The 18,395-nt window shown below is 37.7% G+C and overlaps 1 protein-coding gene across 7 annotated transcripts in view; it reads right to left on the bottom strand.

Moving 5' to 3' along the window:
- CADPS (calcium dependent secretion activator) overlaps positions 1–18,395 on the bottom strand; it is a 467,508-nt gene that overhangs the window by 359,569 nt on the left and 89,544 nt on the right. For all 7 annotated transcript variants that reach the window (XM_021695231.1, XM_021695230.1, XM_021695232.1 and 4 more), the window contains one exon: positions 1,183–1,296. In XM_021695231.1, coding sequence (XP_021550906.1) covers positions 1,183–1,296 — 114 coding nt within the window. The remainder of the gene's footprint in view (positions 1–1,182; positions 1,297–18,395) is intronic.

Raw genomic sequence — 18,395 nt, 5'->3', positions numbered from 1 at the left:
AGTGCCCGATGCGCAGAAGCATGTGTTTGGAGCATCTGTGAAGTGGGAGCAACAATCTTTTTGTTTTGAGATAATTTGCTACCTAATAATTAAAAACAGAAAGGAAAGAAGTAAACAAATCAGTGAAGTGATCCTATGGGAAAAAAAATTAGAGTTGGTTGGATTCCCTTACACTTATTTTAGTTTATTGTTATTACTTTGAATTGCATATGGCAGGATGTCATGAGTTTTTCAATGCATGGGGGTTGGTTTCTAATGGTTTTAATCTAGCCTTGACAATGGGTATAACATTTGGGGCATAGGACTCCAAATACAGAGAATATCTGGTTCACATGAAAAAAAGATTAATATAAAGTAAAATGTCTTTTAATGACCATATAATAACTTTTTAAAAATATGCCCATCAGGTTACCATGACCCAAAAGAAGGTATGGCATATCCACCTCATTAATAATGTATAAACAATAGCCAATGTGCACATTATGGAAGAATAATTATAAAATTTAAATATACTAATTCCAAAATCACTTTACTGATAAATAAACCTTTGAGGTCTAGAGGTGAAAATTCACTTGTGATATATATTCAGGATATATTGTCTCACTTACAGATTTTCTCTTGAGAAGAGTACTATACTTTGGATGGCATTCTAACGTATAGAAAAGAACTCACAGCACCATTTTAATAGAAAGAACAAGGAAGCTAGTGAAGGCACCATCTTGGGAGAGGTTAACCTCCTTTACAAAGGGTACAGTTGCTGGGGGAAAGCTCCCAACTCCGTTCAAATCTTAGCTTGTGGCATTTAACAGCTGTGTGACTTTGAGTACTTGACCTAACCTCTCTGAGCCTCAGTTGCTTTACTGGTAAAATGGAAATAATATCAGGGCCTAACTCATGAGACTGTTGTACAGATTAAACAAGAAATCATACATAAAGCAGGCAATGTGCTGAGTGCTTTGCATATAATTTCTTGTTTAGTTGGTAAACCAGTGGCTTCGATTTTAGTTTTCTCCACACAAAATGCTGTTATTTCTTAAAATTGTAACCAGTCATCAACCGTTTTGCCTTGGGAGAGATGGTCCTGTAGGAGGCCAAGGCTGCTGTTCCCACTGAACAGTAGTCTGGAAATTCTGGGCTTCAGACTTGAGCAGTCTTGACATTCTTCTGCATGGTGAGTCTTACCTCATAGTAACTCTGGACAGCATTCATGAAGGCTTCATCAGCCACAATCTGGGTTTCCCCATTGAGGAAAGCCTGAAACCGGTCCTTGACTGTCTGCAGCTGCTGTTTGCTGATCTGTAAGGAACAGAGGAAGAGAGAACAGTGAGGACTTGTTCTAGACAAGGATCATGATTCCATGGAAGATGCCAGGCCCATTGGTGTGTTAGAGCTGGCTTGTTTAGGCGTGCGGGAGCTGATTGTTAAATTTTCAGGAGTTTACTAAAAAATAGTATAAATTACAGTTAAATAAATTATATTGAAAATAAAGGTAACACATACTCAAAATTCATTGCTTCCTGATTATTTTAGCATTACCTGTGCTTTTGAAGTTACTAACATCTATTGTATTTGTATGGCAGAAATGATATATAACGGGTGCTACCTTATACCACTCCCCAACTCTACATTCGGTGACATCTTATTGGAAGCTAGGTATCAGTCAGGATAAGAGTATTTACACCATGGAAATTGGCAAGAGCTACAAGTCAGGTGTTTTTGTTGGTTAGTTTTTGTTTTTTTCCTGAGAGATGGTTGTTTAACACGTCATTGCACAGGCCCCTCAGGTCGTCTGAAATATCCTGCTTTATAAAGTTCTAGTCATCAAAACAGTATGGTATTAGCATAAAAACAGTCACCCAGAAATAGACCCATGAATATACAGGCAACAATATTTGACAAGGGCACCAAGATATTCAAAGGGGAAAGGATACGCTACTCAATAAATGATGTTGGAAAAACTGGATATTCACATGCAATAGAATGAAATTGGACCCCTATCTTATACCACTCACAAAAATTAACTTAAGTGAATTAAAGACTTAAATGTAAGACCCCAAACTGTAAAAGTATTAGAGGAAAACAGGGGAAAACCTCATTGACATAGGTCTTGGCAATGAATTTTTGGATACGACATCAAAAGCTCAAGCCACAACAGCAAAAACCGACAAGTGGGACTACATCTCTGTAATAATCTACTGCACAGCAAAAGAAACAACAAGCAAAATGAGAAGGCAATTTATGGAATGGGAGAAAGTATTTGTAAACCATTTACCTGATAAGGGGTTAATACCCAAAATATATAAGGAACTCATATAATAGCAAAAAAAAAAAAATCCAATAAAAAATGGGCAGAGGACTTGATTAGACATTTTTCCAAAGAAGACATACAAATGGCCAACAGGCCATGAAAGAATATTCAACATCACTTCTCAGGGAAATGCAAATCAAACCCACAATGAGATATCACCTCATACCTGTTTGAATGGTTATCATTAAAAAAACAAAAAAACAAAACAAAACAAAAAAACCAAGAGATAACAAATGCTGGCAAGGCTGTAGAGGAAATGGAACCCTTGTTCCATACTCTTGGTAGGAATGTAAATTGGTGCAGCCACTATGGAAAACAGTATGGAGTTTCCTCAAAAAATTAAAAATAGAAGTACTATATGATCCAGCAATTCCACTTCCGGGTATATATCTCAAGGAAAGGGAAACACTACCTGAAAGAAATAGCGCCACCCCAATGTTCGGTGCAGCATTATTCAGAATAGCCGAGACATGGAAACAACCTAAGTGACCATCGATGGATGAGTGGGTAAAGAAAATGTGATACACACACACACACACACACACACACGCTTGATCATTATTCAGCCATAAAAAAAAAAAAAAGAAATCCTGCCATTTGTGACAACATGGATGGACCTAAAAGGTATTATGCTAAATGAAATAAGTTAGAGAAAAACAAATACTGTATGTTCTCACTTATATGTGGATTCTAAAAAATGTTGAACTCATAGAAATAGAGAGTAGAATGGTAGTTGCCAAGGCCTGAGGGGTGGGGGAAATGGAGAGATGTTGAACAAAGCATACAAACTTCCAACTCTAAGATATAAGTTCTGAGGATCTAGTGTACAGCATGGTGACTATAATGAACAGTACTGTATTATATACTTGAAAGTTGTTAAGAGAGTAGATTCCACAGCCCTTTATTTTAACTACTTGTTACTTATAATTAAATTTGTTAGATGATATGTCTCTCTTGTTATTTGCTCATCGATGTTTCCCCAGGGCCAAGTTAGTGCTTTATGTAAGACAGGCACTCCATAAGCTCTTATTGAATAAATGAGTGCAGTGTATGAAAGAGAACTTATTTTTGAATATCCTTTAATCCGTTCTAATTTATATAAAAAGAAAGTCAGGTAAAAACTTTGCTTTTTTACTATTATTTATAAAAACTTACACTTTATAAACTGATCATGGGATGCTGTGTCTGAGAACGACTGTTATAGAAGAAAGAGTAAGAAGATCATTCCGGTCCCAGTTCTATCAACCATTGTGTCATCTTGGAAAAGCCACTTACATTCTCTGAATTGGCCAGAGGGTTAAAAGCCCTTCTGGAATAGGGCTGGGTTTAAATAAATAAATGTGATACCATCCTTAGGTTTCTCACTTGGAAAATGGTGATAATTCTAATTACTGCCTGGGCATACGTAGAGCTATTTGATAACATAATATGAGTTCTTTTTAAAAATTATGAGTTTCTATATACATTTAAAGTGCTTTCATCATTAGAATCAATACAAGTCCTGCTAGGAGATAATAATGTTAAGAACTATAGGAAACTGAAGGCTGGCTTGAGTTTTGACTCAATCAGGAAACAAAGTAGAGTTCTGAGAATGGACAGAGATGGGAGGTGAGGTGCTTTAGCTAATTTTTTTTTTTATTCTTATATTATCCCCATACATTACATCATTAGTTTTAGATGTAGTGTTCCATGATTCATTGTTGGTGCATAACACCCAGTGCTCCATGCAGAACGTGCCCTCTTTAATACCCATCACCAGGCTAACCCATCCTCCCACCCCCCTCCCCTCTAGAACCCTCAGTTTGTTTTTCAGAGTCCATCGTCTCTCATGGTTCATCTAAAAGAGGTAGGTTTTTTATCAGATTGGTATTTGTCACGTTCTAGAGCACCATTGTCCAAGGTTAGCCACATGCATAATTTTACATTTTCTGGAAGCCACATTTTAAAAAGTAAAAAGAAACAAGGGAAATAAATATTAATATACTTTGTTGAAGCCAATATGTCAAAAATATTATTTCAACATATAATTATTACATAAATGACTAGTGAGATACTTAACATTCTTTCTTTATACTGTATCTTTGAAATCTGGTGTTTACACCCACAGTATATTTCAATTCAGAATCACCACCCTGCCAGTGTCCAGTAGACACATGTGGCTGGTGGCTACTGCATTGGACAGCCAGGCCTAGAGCACAGAATGATCCCATTGCTAAGCCACGTAAGCTTTCCTGGTCTGACCCAGAGATACTGGTATTGCTGGAGGTAAACAGTAAAATCATAGTTATTTGTATGAATTTGAAAACATTTCAACTGAATTATTAGGCACCAGTCGATTTTCTCATAAAAATGGCACCATAACATAAATTTCTTTGAAGCAGGCCAGCCTCAACTGGCCTAAGTCACAAATCCTTACAGTACAGTACCAACCAAGGCATCTCACAGAATTTACATTCAGAATTCCTTCCAACACTAGGTCCATACCAACTCCGCATGATTTTGGGGGTGGGACGTGGTGAGGTAATGGAGCAGGAGAGGGAGTGGCCACCAACACACCTTGCTTTTGCCTTAAATCTCAAGTAATTGAAATAAAAGTAAGTACACACCATCTGAACGGTGACGATTGATTGCTGACCCAAGCCAAATCTATTATCACTCTAACCTTTGTTAAGTAAGCAGAGTGCTCAGTTCTTCAAGAAACATTTACAGAGCATCTGTTACCTGCCTGGCCCTACCCAGTGCCCTGAGGTTTCAGTGGACAACAAAACAACCCAACCTTTGATCTCACAGGGAGAGGCACAAGGCAACGGGGAGTCCAAAGAAATAAGGGATTGTCCTCAGGGGCATACTTTCCCTCGAGAAAGTATGCCTGTGGGACAATTCCAGATGTGTATTCAGCCCACATGCTCCTTCCCAGAACTCCCTGGGTAGAGCTGGCTACTTCCTCATGATTTTATTCACAGTCCTAAGGTTACATGTAGAAGTTTATTTAGATGCCAGTGCTCAGAGGCAGGGTCAGGAGTCAGGAGATGAGAACACAGCCTTGGGGTCAATGAGATGTGGGTTCAAATCCTAGTGATAATACTCATTTCCAAGGGTAACCTTGGGCCAACAAATTTCCCCAAGCCTTAGTTCTTCATGCATAAAATAGGGATTTTAAGACTTACTCGCAGCGCTGCTGGAAAGATAAAAAGAACATGGGAGGATGTGCCTAAGGATCTTAGCACGCTGCCTGGCACAAAAGAAGAGTCAAATGATACAGGGCAGACCATAAACTAAATGGCCTTGAGGCCCCACATGATGTAGCCTCTGTCTGATGTTAGCTTTGTTTTGTCTCACTCTGCTCTCCACTTACTCTGTTCTAGCCACGCTGGCCTCTGTTCTCTTTCTCAAGTGTGCCCCAGTGTTTCTTTCCTTAGAGGCTTTGCACTTGCCATTCCCCCTGCCTGGGATGCTCTTCCCCTGATCTCCCCAAGGCTGCCACTTACTCACCCTCAGGGTTCAGCCTACCTAGCATCTCACAAGAAAGTCTTCCCTGACCACCCTATCTACAGTAGTGCTCCCCAGAGCTAATGTCTAACAGAGTGACCTGGGCCCCATGCAATACCCTTACAGCCATGATCACAGTCAGTAGTTAACTTCTTGAAGATACGCTTATTTGGTTGAATTGAACATGCATATGGAAAAATACATGTCATAAGCACAGAGCCTGGGAAATCTTTGTAAAGTGAACTTTCTAATAGAACCAACTCTCCTATCAAAATAAAGAACATTACCTGGACCCCAGAAGCTCCTGGAATGTCCCCCATATCATCGCCCCTCTCCAAAGCTGACCACCAGCCTGACTTCTACCATCATAGATGAGTTTTGCCTGGTTTCGAACTTGATGTCAGTGCAGTCATGCATTATGAGATTCTGCCATGTGGCTGAGGGTATCAATAGTTTGTTCATCCTCATTGCTAAGTATTCCATTTTATGATTCTACCACTATTCATCTACTCTCCTGTTGAGGGACATTTGGACCTTATTTCTTTATTTTAAAATTGTGCTTGCTTTTCATTACCTCTCCCCATAAGAACATACGTTTCATGTATACAAGACCCACATCTATTTTGTTTACTGCTGTGCTTCTAGTGCCTAGCACATAATGGGCTCTAACCAAATATTTGTTGAATGAATACAACTTGAACTTATCAAGTGTTTAAGGTATACCAGGCGCCATGTTAGGCTCTGGAGATATGAAATGACCAAGGCACAATCTTAGCTCTCAGTTTCCTTACACTGTAGTCAGGAATCACATATTCATCTTTGATTCCTTAGCATCCTTTTGATGACTCTGTGAGTGAATGAAAATCTCACTTAGGAGCTCACATAAATAGCCAGTCTAAAAACTAATCTGTGGATTTATGTCTGGTTTAAAGTTAACCGACCTAGATAGGATTGAACACTGAAGGTGACCTTGCATGAACACACTGAAATAATTGGTCCCGAGTAGCTGACAGGACAATTCTAAATAGACAAGCAGGCTTCTGTGGGCCACTTACAAAGAGAACGCTCCTAAAATAGAAGTCCATCTAAAAGCACTCAATATGTATAGAAGCCACGTGTGCATCAGATCAGAATTCAGAATTGAAGTAATGAGTTCCAAGAGCAGAAATCCTGAAAAGATGAAAGGTGATTATTTCAGAGGAAAGAGCTGCAGCACGTTCTGCTGGCGCTAGTCCAGCACTCTGGGCTCAGCCCACCTCATTAAGCAGGGCCTGAAAATTCTCACAGCATTTCAGGCAGTTTGTAATGTACTGAACATTCTGGAGAAGCACGACCTGGGAAATAACCAGAAGAGAAACCGCATGTCCTAGGGGCTGGTCTCGGGAGAGGCAGTGCCGAAATCAGGGCAAGCACAGGCCAAATCTTGGCTTTAACACAAGTCTTTGGGCAAGTAGTTAACTTTGGTTTTCTCCTTGGTAAATAGGCGATCTTATCTACCTTACAGGGTTTTTGTGAGGACCGGGTGAGATCACGTATGTAAGGCAGATAGCATAGTACCTGGCATAGAATAAGGATTTGATTAATAAAAACAATGACAAGAAGTATTATCGTTATGATGTAGTTTTGCCTTTTTCCTTTCATTGATCTTTTATCTTCTTCAATGCTTTTTTCCCCTTTGTTTATTCAATCTTTTGAAATTTCTCTGATGCGGTATTCTTCGTCCCCTCCTCCTTGGTCCTCCCATTTGAGAGGCTGAAAAGCCAAATACTCTTTTCCCATCTCCCTTCCAGCTATAGGTAGATATGCAACAGGGGCAGACAGCTACTGGGGATCTTCTGGAAAAGTTTTTGAATAAAATCCTTATAAAAAGGAAACTGCTGCTGATATAACCCTTTCCTTGGGCCAAGAGCATCATAGAGATGTTGGCCCTTACACTTTTGAGGGGTTGAGCAAATGTTTGTAAACACCTATCTCTGCCCTTCTTATGATGCAAGAAAAAATGCATCATTTTTTTAGGTCAAATCACTGTGTTTCCTTCTACTTGCATGCAAAGGCTTTCCCAATAGCTACCCGAAGCTTTCTCTAGGCATAAAAGAAAGTATTCTTATTAACGTGTGTATCACTTACTATGCCTCCTATCACAGCAGCAACCCTATTATAAAAGAGGGAGAAGCAATATTTACCCTCAAAGAATGGATCTAAAATGGTAGCATTCTAAGCATAGGCAATAGATAGTAGGAACTTGTTTTGGGATGTAAGGAGATGTTCCAGTTATACCCATAACTGAAGTCCATCTCTAATGTATAGGGTCAGTATTGTATATTACAATCTAGTAACATGAGCTATGCTTTTCCTTTTTTAAAAAAATTGAAGTATAGTTCACACACAATGTTATTTTAGTTTCAAGTGTATAACATACTGATTCAACAACTCAGTATCTGATGCTGTGCTCACCCCAAGTGTAGCTACCATCTGTCACCATACAACACTATTACAATACCATTGACTATATTCCCTATGCTGTACATTTTATCCCCCAACTTATTCATTCCATAACTGGAAGCTTGTATCTTTCATTTCCCTTCACCCATTTTGCTCATCCCCGCAGTCCCCTTCCCTCTGGCAACCATCAGTTTGCTCTATTTGTGGGTCTGTTTCTGCTTTTTTTAATTTGTTTGTTTGTTTGTTTTAAGATTCTACATATAAGTGAGATCATACGGCATTTGTCTTTCTCTGTGTGCTTTTTCTTTTTAAGGAAGAAATCATTATTTGGGAGAAAAGTAGTTTTTAAAACTCTACTTCATTATAGAAAGCTGATAGGAACGTTAAGTCAACAAGTGCTTTGAAAACCAAACTTAGCCTAGAGAGGTAAGAGCAATGCTTATTTAATTTTCTTTCTTTAAAACTTATAAAAAATTTAAATTTATACTGGTCCATTAATTTTATTAAAAAATAAAATATCCTCTTCCTACAACTAGATTAAAATACTGTCTGGCCTAAATGAAGTCTTGAGTCTAGGAAATCTAGAAGTTGTATCATCCTAACCAAGTATTTATTTATTTACATAAAGTTCTCTTCACCTTCTATATTACGGACATTTGCATAATGTATTCTGAAAAAGGTGTTTTAAGTGAGTTTCATTCATTTGGCTTGAGTAAAAAAAAAAAATCCATCTAAAAGCCTTCATCATGGGAAACTATCACTGAATTATTCTGCAGTGGAAGTTGAAGGGGCAAAAATACTAAAGATGGGAGGTTATAAATAATAAGCTATAACCTGGGACTTCTCTTTGCAACATGGTTTCCCCAAATTCAGCCATTCAAGTAACACCCTCTCCATATACCAACCAGACTACAATTTACTTTATATTTTGCCTTGAATATATTGCAAGTCACTTTATTTTTTTTTAAACTGAAACTTGTTCTAAGGAATAATATCTGTGAAATCATAGGCTTTATGTGCTAGCTATAGTTAAAGTAGATAGGTACTATTACCTTGCATACATCTACCACATTTTAGGAAGTGCTTCTTTAGAAAAGAATTTAAAATCTACTACAAAAGTTCTTGCTCATTTAAAAAAAATTTTTTTTAGACTAGCAGCCACCGAATATCTTTAAGTTAGTTACTGCTTTTTAAAAACTAACTCTGAATTTTTAAATCATTAAGTAATAAAGAGACCCACTAGCCAGGTTATTCCTAAAGACCAATTTGTTCAGAAAAGAAACAACAGAGGGTTCTATGACCGAAAGGAAAGTGGCCTTGTAAACAACATGAAACATTGCCTACGCTGGGATTCTCTCAGAAAAAAAATTATTTAGTAGAAGAACAAAAAAAATTAAGAAAACTGAATCTAGAAACGGAGTCAGGATAACAGTTGGATTAGAAATGGGATGAGAGAAAAAGGATAGAGATGGGGAAAAGAACAGGAGCAAGAGATCCCTACACACACCGAAGATCATCTGAAAAGTTGGGTCACATGTCCTGCCACAGAACAAAATACATGTAATTTAAAACAACAACAACAACAACAATATACTCTTCTAATTTGGAGACACTTGGGCAATATTCACCTAGATTCTTCTGACAGGTGGTCAAACATGGAGTTTTAGGCCCAAAGTCCTCATTAAGAAGTGTCTTAGTGGCAAGAGTTCTCAAATATTTTGGTTTCAAGTCTCTTTACACTCTTAAAATTTACAGACTACAAAGAGCTTCTGTTTATACAAGTTATGTCTATTGATATGTACTGTAATAGATGTTAAAACTGGGAAGTTTCAAGTATTTATTAATTTGTTAAAAATAAATTCATTGCTCGTTAATCTAAACAATCCACTTTTATGAAAATAACTGTATTTTCCAAAACAAATATTAGTGAAATGAAATGGCACCATTTCATAGTATTGCAAATCTCCTTCAGAGATTAATAGAAGGCCATTGGAATCTCATCTCTGTTTCTGCATTCAATCTGTTGTGATATGCTGTTTTAGTTGAAATATGTGGAAAAAAAAAACTGGCTTCCCACAAGATATGTTTCTGGAAAAGGGAGAAATATTTTAATAAGCATTCATAAATGTGGAGAGTCTTCTTTGATATGATACCAATGCTCAACCAGTGATATTTTCTTAAGGGTTAGTTGGAGTATGAAATTGGAAACCATAGGAATGAACTATTACCTTAAAATTCACTGGTCTTTCTTGCTTTTTGAAAGAATCTTTTACCCATGCATGTTTTGTTTAAATACCATACATTGGTCATATGGAAAATATTAGTTCATTGAGTTATGCAAATATTCCAGATATTGACACATTTCATTACACAACATGTAAAATATCATATCACTTAAAAATCACCACTGGCATCACAAGAAAAGTCTTTGGGTGTTGGAAAACTGTCAAGCTTATAGTGGTGGATTGAAAGCTCAAATTTTATCATTGGCAAAAAATACTGTTAGCTGTTTTTCTTGAAGTAACAGCCTCCCTTACAGGCTCCCTTCATTTATTTTCCAGATAACATCTGGGAAATGCCTAAGTTTGAATAACCTTTGTTTGTCTGTCAGTTGTTCTTTCAAGTAAAATTTTTCCGTTAAGGAAAAAAAAAAAAAAAAGACTAGTTCGGTTTGACAACTCAATAACACAAGTCCCTTTCCATAAGACAACCACTGCCTGCCCTTGTTACACAGCTGGGGTGCTTGATGTATATTTACCATTTCATTCTACAAAGTATTAAAAGAATGTGTACTCTGGGTCAAAATTTAACACAGCTAATTTCTACAGCTTTATCATGAAGAGTATTCAGGGACGGTTTTCGTACAGTGAACTCATGGCTACGAGGAGGACAATGAGTGTGGTCCGGCAGCACCGCCTTGGTTTGCACCAAGACACCAGAAGTTTTACTCACCACCACTTTTGCATCATTAGTGCAAATGTCAATACAGTTGGGGAAAAAGGAAGTAATGTCTTAGTATGATTGGGAATATCACCCCAGGGGTTTACGGACCACACTTTGAGAACCAGTGTGAATCGGTGAATCAATGAACCTGACCAGCTGTTAATGCTGCAAGGTAGAGAGTGGTATAATCGGATCCTTGAGAGGTAGGTGCAGGGCCTTGTGTGCCCAAGTGCAGAGTCTGGGTTTAAGTCTGAGCAAGATGGGAAACCACAGAAGTGTTTTATGCAAGGGAGTGACATGATTTGAAAGCAGGCAGGATCAGGGAAGAGTAATGAGTTCTCAGGTTCATTGCAGAATCAGGACAATGTTTCCCGCAAGCTGTGATAATCTGAGGAGAGGAGGATTTTGAAGTGTCTAGAATCTCAGTTGGCTGAGAAGTCAGGAGAAGAAGAAGTGGCAGGGCAAGTGGGAGAAGGGAGGAGACGGGGATTCTAGGATGGGGGAGTCAAGAAAGACAGATGAGAAAGTGTGGGGCCTTGTTGTAAGGACACGATAAGAATTTCTTTTGTCAATTTATAATTCAGACTCTGCTGACTAGAAAAATAAAAAGAGTAAGAACAAGAAGAACAAGAAGAAAGAGGATTAGAGGCTGCTCTCAGTATAAGCATCGAGCATGCACAAGAGAGCTGTCCAAAAATAAAGTCACAACAACCTTTTGCAAATGAAACAGCAGATAGTTCCATTTGGCTGGAGCCCAGATTAAAAGCATGCTAGCACAACATATGAAATCACTAAATCACCAAACACCATTCTGAGTCTTACCAGGTTTAATAGTGAACTTATCAATAGCAACTATCTCCAGAAAAGAAGTTGAAAAAAATCTAAATGCAGTCTATGAATAGGTTATGGAAGATTCTCTAATGTAACACCTCACAAACTGAAACTGGGAGCTTCACTGAAACTGATTTAAATAAGAACCTTGCTCTGTCGGTCATGAACAGCGAGAAAAGGTACGATTGATCGGCAGGCATTCTTCAGGCTGCTGGAATGTTTGGAGGGATGTGGAGACCTTAACTGGTTCTGACAATCTCTGTTCATGACCCAGAATTGCAGAGAAAAAATGGGACAAAGTCAGAAGGTGCTCTGCAACTGGGAAATACTAAAAACACAAGCATAAACCCTAAGTAATGGAAACGATGGACTTTAATTAATAGTAATGTACCAGCACAAGCTCATCACTTGTAACAAATGTAGCACAGTCATGAAAGATGCTAATAACAGGAGAGACTGTGTTGTGGGGAGGGGGGATACCGAATATATGGGAACTCTCTGTACTTTCCACTCAATTTTTCTGTAAACCTAAAACTGCTTCAAAAAATAAAACATATTAATTAAACACACACACACACACACACACACACGGAATCAGATTTTCTATAAAGGAACCCAAATATAGTAGCACACACAATGCAGACGTAAGCCTGCACAAGGGGGAACAGAAAATCCTGCCACTGACGCTTGTCCTGAAATTCAGAAGCAGAAAAGCGTAACAAGCCATCGGTGTTTTTGAGTTCCCGCACCTCATGGCAAAGTAAACTACCTGGGTTGTGCAGAGGTTTCAGGGAACTTTCTGCACCCACAAATGAGTTCTGGCTTATTAAAATGATATTGATCATTGACTCAATTCCTTCCCATGAGATTTTGTGTTCCTGATATTTTAAAGGCATTAGTGATTTAATTACCCCTACTGCATCTGACAGAGACATAGTTTCGGTTCCTTTTGGAAGCAGCCAAGAGGCTGAACTTCAAGTTGAGTCAGACCGCTTGTCCTATCAAGATACAAGCGGTGTTTATTTCATGCCTTGGTAAGCACTTAGGTAGACTGCATGGAATATTACTGAAATCTCTTTGAAGAAAGTTCCTTTTTTATCTCTTGTAATATCTGTCTGCAATCAGGAAGCAATATGTTTTTATGTTGTATCTAGAATATTGCCCCTATGGTTGGTTAACAATAATTCGATTTTCATTTTCCTGCAAGTCTTCACAATTCCACTTATGCCTTCATTTTTGGGGGCTAAGAATGTCACTTAAAGGCCTTTCCTTTTCTCTTCACTTTCTTCACTTGGCTAAGACTTACCTGTATATCAAAATGCTGCAGAAGGCCACCTCCCTCTGATGGCTCCCCCCAGTCACTGAGTTAGACACCCTTTCTCTGAATTCCTTCATTCCCTGCCTCTTGGCATTTATTATATTATAAATATTAATGTAAAGCATGGAGTCTTATGTCTGTTCTTCTCACCAAACTGTTAAAGAGAGGAACCTTTTTTTTTTTTTTTTAAGTGGGCTCAACAACGCAGGGATCAAACTCATGACTCTGAGAGCAACACCTGAGCTAAGATCAAGAGTTGGATGCCTAACCAGCTGAGCCACCCAGTCACCTCGGAACCTTCTTTTTTTAAATCACTGAGCCTCGGGTCGATAGCAGCCAAGAAACCCAATAAATTTGGGGGCTCAGCCTTTGTATCAGTATTGCTCACGTAGAAAATATTGATACCAGCAACCCTACTCACTCAGAAGGGGGTGGAGACCCAAGTGCGCACAAGTTTAGAAACTTCACGAACACTTCTGAGGCACAGCCGAAGTTGAGAGCCCCTGCAAGAAATACTACTTCCTGAACGAAATGAAGTATGGTGTATTTTTATATAGGATTAAAGGCATTTTCCTAGTCTCTTGCACATGGATTGAATAGTCCTCAACTTTATGGGAAATAGAGGCTAGATTTTTCTATGCCATTCCAGAGGACTAAGCTAGCATTAGATAGAAAGTACAGGAAAGCTGATTTAGGGGCAATAGGAGGACAGACTTTCTATTATTTGGAATTTCTGGAAAATGGACTAGGTTGCCTTTGATTCAGAGATTCTTGTTACTGAGAGCATTTGGTTGTTTAGAAGGGATTCATCATTGAACTAAGAGTTGGAGTATGTTGCCCCTTGCATACAGAGTTTATGGTACTTTATTCTACAGAGGCATTTTCCAATCTTAGAAATGTATAATCAGCAGAGACAGGGAGCAGTTAATTCTAATGATAAATAAACCTCTGGCTTTGCAGTTCCTCCTGGGAAAGCTGCCCCTGATGTGCTAGTAAAGCTCTAACAACCAGAGCTCTGTGTGAAGGGGAGAAGAACGCTGATTTGTAGCATTTGATGGTTTCCATGATGTAAATATTTCCACCATGATGGATCTCAGGCTACCAATGTGACATTATCTGGCTCAAAACTTTCCCGGAAATGTAACATGCTGTCTTGAGACCTAGTTCAACACACGACTGAAAAGCTGCCCTCTTTTCTCCTCATTTCTTCCATTCCTCTTCATCTTTTATCACCATATAATTCATGACTAGGAATAATTTAAGTTGAAACTCCAAGAAAATTCATCTCACTTCTTTAAAATCTGGAGTTCTTATTTGAATCAAGCAACTGGGAAATATTCATTCAGGGACAGTCTCAATGCAGAGCTTTAGCACATACTTGTAATGCTTTACCTCCCAGCTGCCACTCCAATTTTAATATTAAACTCAAGTAAAAGGTCATCTCCTCCAGGAAGCTGTCTCTGAACATCAAGATAAAGCTCTGTACATCTATGGATCTTTAAAATTGCAATTCTCACCACCCTTGTATTTATTTGTCGAATGTGCTTCTTCCCTACTATGATGTGCCCCTAAGGGCCGGAAGTGAGTCCGTCCCGCTCACTACTGAATTTTCTGCACTAGCAGAGTGCTTCATACAGAGAAGCTACATATTCAGTATTTGTTAGATAAATGAACATATCATAAAATACAGCTGGATATTTTTTTAAAAGTCTAGGTGGGGAATGAAGATGACTATGTGCTCTTCCCTCCTCCACCACCTTTGAACTCTGTGACTTTGAGCTCTAATTCCTCAGTTTGCTGGTCTTCAAGCGGAGATACTGATACTTACATTTTGGTTTCTCAGAGATTAAACTAGGTAATTTATTAAGGAAAATTATCTAAAACTTGGAAATAAAGGTGAAAAGATGACTGTATTACTTTTTGTTGTTGTTGTTGTTTTGGTCACATAGGGCACTTTCAGCCAAATCTACCCAGATGTCACCTCATGTTCAGGAGAATTCCAAGTTTGTTTGATTTATTTGTTTCTATTCATTAGGGCCCAGACTCTGTGCAGTTAGAGATTAATTTGTAGAATATGGTAAGCTGCAAATGATTTCTGTCTGGTCGAAAAAGATAACCTTCAAAGTTACATAGCTTTATTGATCTATAGGACACTAATCAATTTTGAATATAATTTAGTAAACTTATTTTAGCACTCCCTTACTGGCTGACTGAATAATCTCTCATCCTCTAATGCTCTTTGAACCAGCTTTTCCATCTTGTTGGTACTTTTGATAGGGAGTTAATAAATCTTTGATAAATGTTCATTGTGTATTTATATGTGAGTCATGTTCTTAGGTTCCGGAAAAATATACTTTGACAATATATAAGGACTTATCATAGAACTTGGCAGTTCAGTGCTAAGTGTTAGTCCTGGTCTTTGTCTCCAGGACTCAGTTTCCACATGTATAAAGAGAAAAAGTTGGGCTGATGCTTATCAGGGTCCAATCTGCTTCATGAGCTATGATTCTGGCTGCTAATGTGAATGAGACCCATCGGACAGGAAAACTTGAGATGTAGGAGATGTGTCTTCCTGAGGGTGAGAGGACATACACTACTGTATTCACAAGACTGATAACTAAGAGCCACAACCAAGGGCTGACCTCTCAGTCTGTCTGCAGTATGTTTACTGCCCTGAGGGCTCACAGCAGACAAAACCACCAGCCCTTTTCCACTAAGTGGTCTGCTGCCAAACATGTGAGAGCAGCGAATCTGCAGGAAGGAAAAACCTGAGGGTTTCTTAATAAATTTGCCAATTTCTATTAAATGAATAAAATCCTTCAAAGACTACTAAAATACTAATGGTCAGCAAAAAAGAATTAAATTATCTAAATAGCTGTATATCTAATAAAGAAATTTAGTTCCCAATTTAAAACCTTCCCACAAAGAAAATTCCAGGGCCAGATGGCTTCACTAGTAAATTTTACCAAACATTTAAGAAAAAACACAGGTGGTACAAAAATTCGGAAAACAGAAGAGAATATACTTCCCAACTCATTGTATAAAGCCAGCATTACCCTAATACAAATATGGGACAAAGATAATAGAAGAAAAAGAAGGCCAACATCCCTCACAACTATTGACACAAACCACTTAGAGCATTTTAATAAATCAATTCAAATAATATATATATAGGAGGATAATACATCATGACCAAGCAGGGTTTTTCCCAGGATGGAAGGTTGATTTAACATTTGAAAATGAATCAATACAATTCACTATATTAATAATCAAACATGTAGCCTTTTCATTTAGAACTCAGTATGTCCCTGCTTATTCAGTTTATATTTTATGTCCTGAAATGTTTCATGGATTTTTTTTTTCATAAAAATTTTACATATCTTCTATCAGATTAATTCCTCTGTAATTTATATCATTTTGTTAATTCCAGAACTTGTTTTTCTCCCCACGTTTCAACTCTTTTAAATCGATGGTGTCTTCTGAGAGAGATGTTATCTTACAAATAATAACAAACATAACTTTTTATAGTCAATAGTTAATGAAACTTACCAATGTATTTTATCAATTAAAACAAACAAAATAACCAGGTCCTTATATTTCGGAAATTCATACTTAAATATTTATAGATGTAATGATGTTGTGTCTGGGATTTGCTTCAAAATAATTCAGTAGGGAGGCATGAGGACTATAGATTAGCCATGAAGTGACAATTAATAAGCTGGATGAGTACATGAGGGTTCATTACACTACCCTCTCTACTTGAATATACATTTGCTATATGTATAATTTAGAAATAGTTTTTTTAAAGATAGTGAGTGATCTCACTCTGGTGGTAGTGATGGTTGGGGTGAGGGTAGGGAATATCAGTGACCAGGGTTATTTGTAGCAATTTAACTTCCCCACCATGATACTGAGTCTCGACCTCCTAACACCATGAGTTTCATGCGATTTTACTGTACTTCATATATTAAAAAAACTGGATTTTGAATGTCATACACCTTAAGCCTGGCTTTTCCCATCCAGCAATTTCTTTGGTTGATACCAAAGTCGCCTTCTTATAGAACTACAGTTCATAATGCAGTTCACCCAGTTCTTAATAGTAAGATCTCTGGGCACTCCTCAAACTAACAGAACCCATACAAAGAATGCAAATGTGATGCCTTAAAGACCCATCGACTTCCCACCACCCATCACTGTCTGGGGTAGTTAAGCTGATGATAACAGGATTGGCATAGTCAGTAGAAAAATGGCAGAATCAACACTTCCACTCTTACTCCTCCTCAGCCATATTATAAGGTAAAAACAAAGATCAGCTCCTCAAATTTATCAAGCCACGAGCCCTCCCCATTTTAAAATTATGAGGAAAAATATTTGATGTATGGATAATCATCAACACTGAAACATGCTCTATGCATACCATCATGAGACATTAGCTAATGATATGAAGCCATCACAATTAGCAAGACATATAAAAACCAAGCATCTAGAACATAAAGATAAACTCTTAAAAACTGATGTTCTGAAGAAAGCAATTTGAAAGCAGAAACTGTTTTAGAAATGATTCTTTTATGGTGTGCTGCCAGGATGTATCCATATACTTGATGTACGTATGAAAATCTCTTTAAAATATTGGAAACAATTTTATAAACATGATTAATCAGTTTCCAGAGGTTTTGAAATAACAGTTTCTGTAAGTTTTAAACAAACTTTTTAAAAATATGAAGATAGAACATTTGTTGAAGAACGAAAGACTGGCATTGGGAAAGACAGCAATTTACTAACTGGATTTCAATAAAAATCCTTGCATAATTGGTATATATAACTGAAACATGGATATCTTGATTTCAAATGTGCAGCCAATGATGCCCATTTTCCCATTTGGATCTAAGGATCTTTTTGAAGAACCTTTGCTAGGTATGACCAAGTAATGGAAAAAAACCTCAGAACTGGGCCTTTGAGTTACCAATCCAAACACACTGAACAAAAATTTTCAAAAATACTGAAGCATATTTAAACATATTACTTTCACCAAAACATTACTTATAATTATCTTTTCATGGGATC

Source organism: Neomonachus schauinslandi, chromosome 1 (assembly GCF_002201575.2).
Source record: "Neomonachus schauinslandi chromosome 1, ASM220157v2, whole genome shotgun sequence".
Lineage (NCBI taxonomy): Eukaryota > Metazoa > Chordata > Mammalia > Carnivora > Phocidae > Neomonachus > Neomonachus schauinslandi.
Note: the sequence above shows the minus strand (reverse complement) of the source record. Positions and strands in the feature narration are given on the sequence as shown.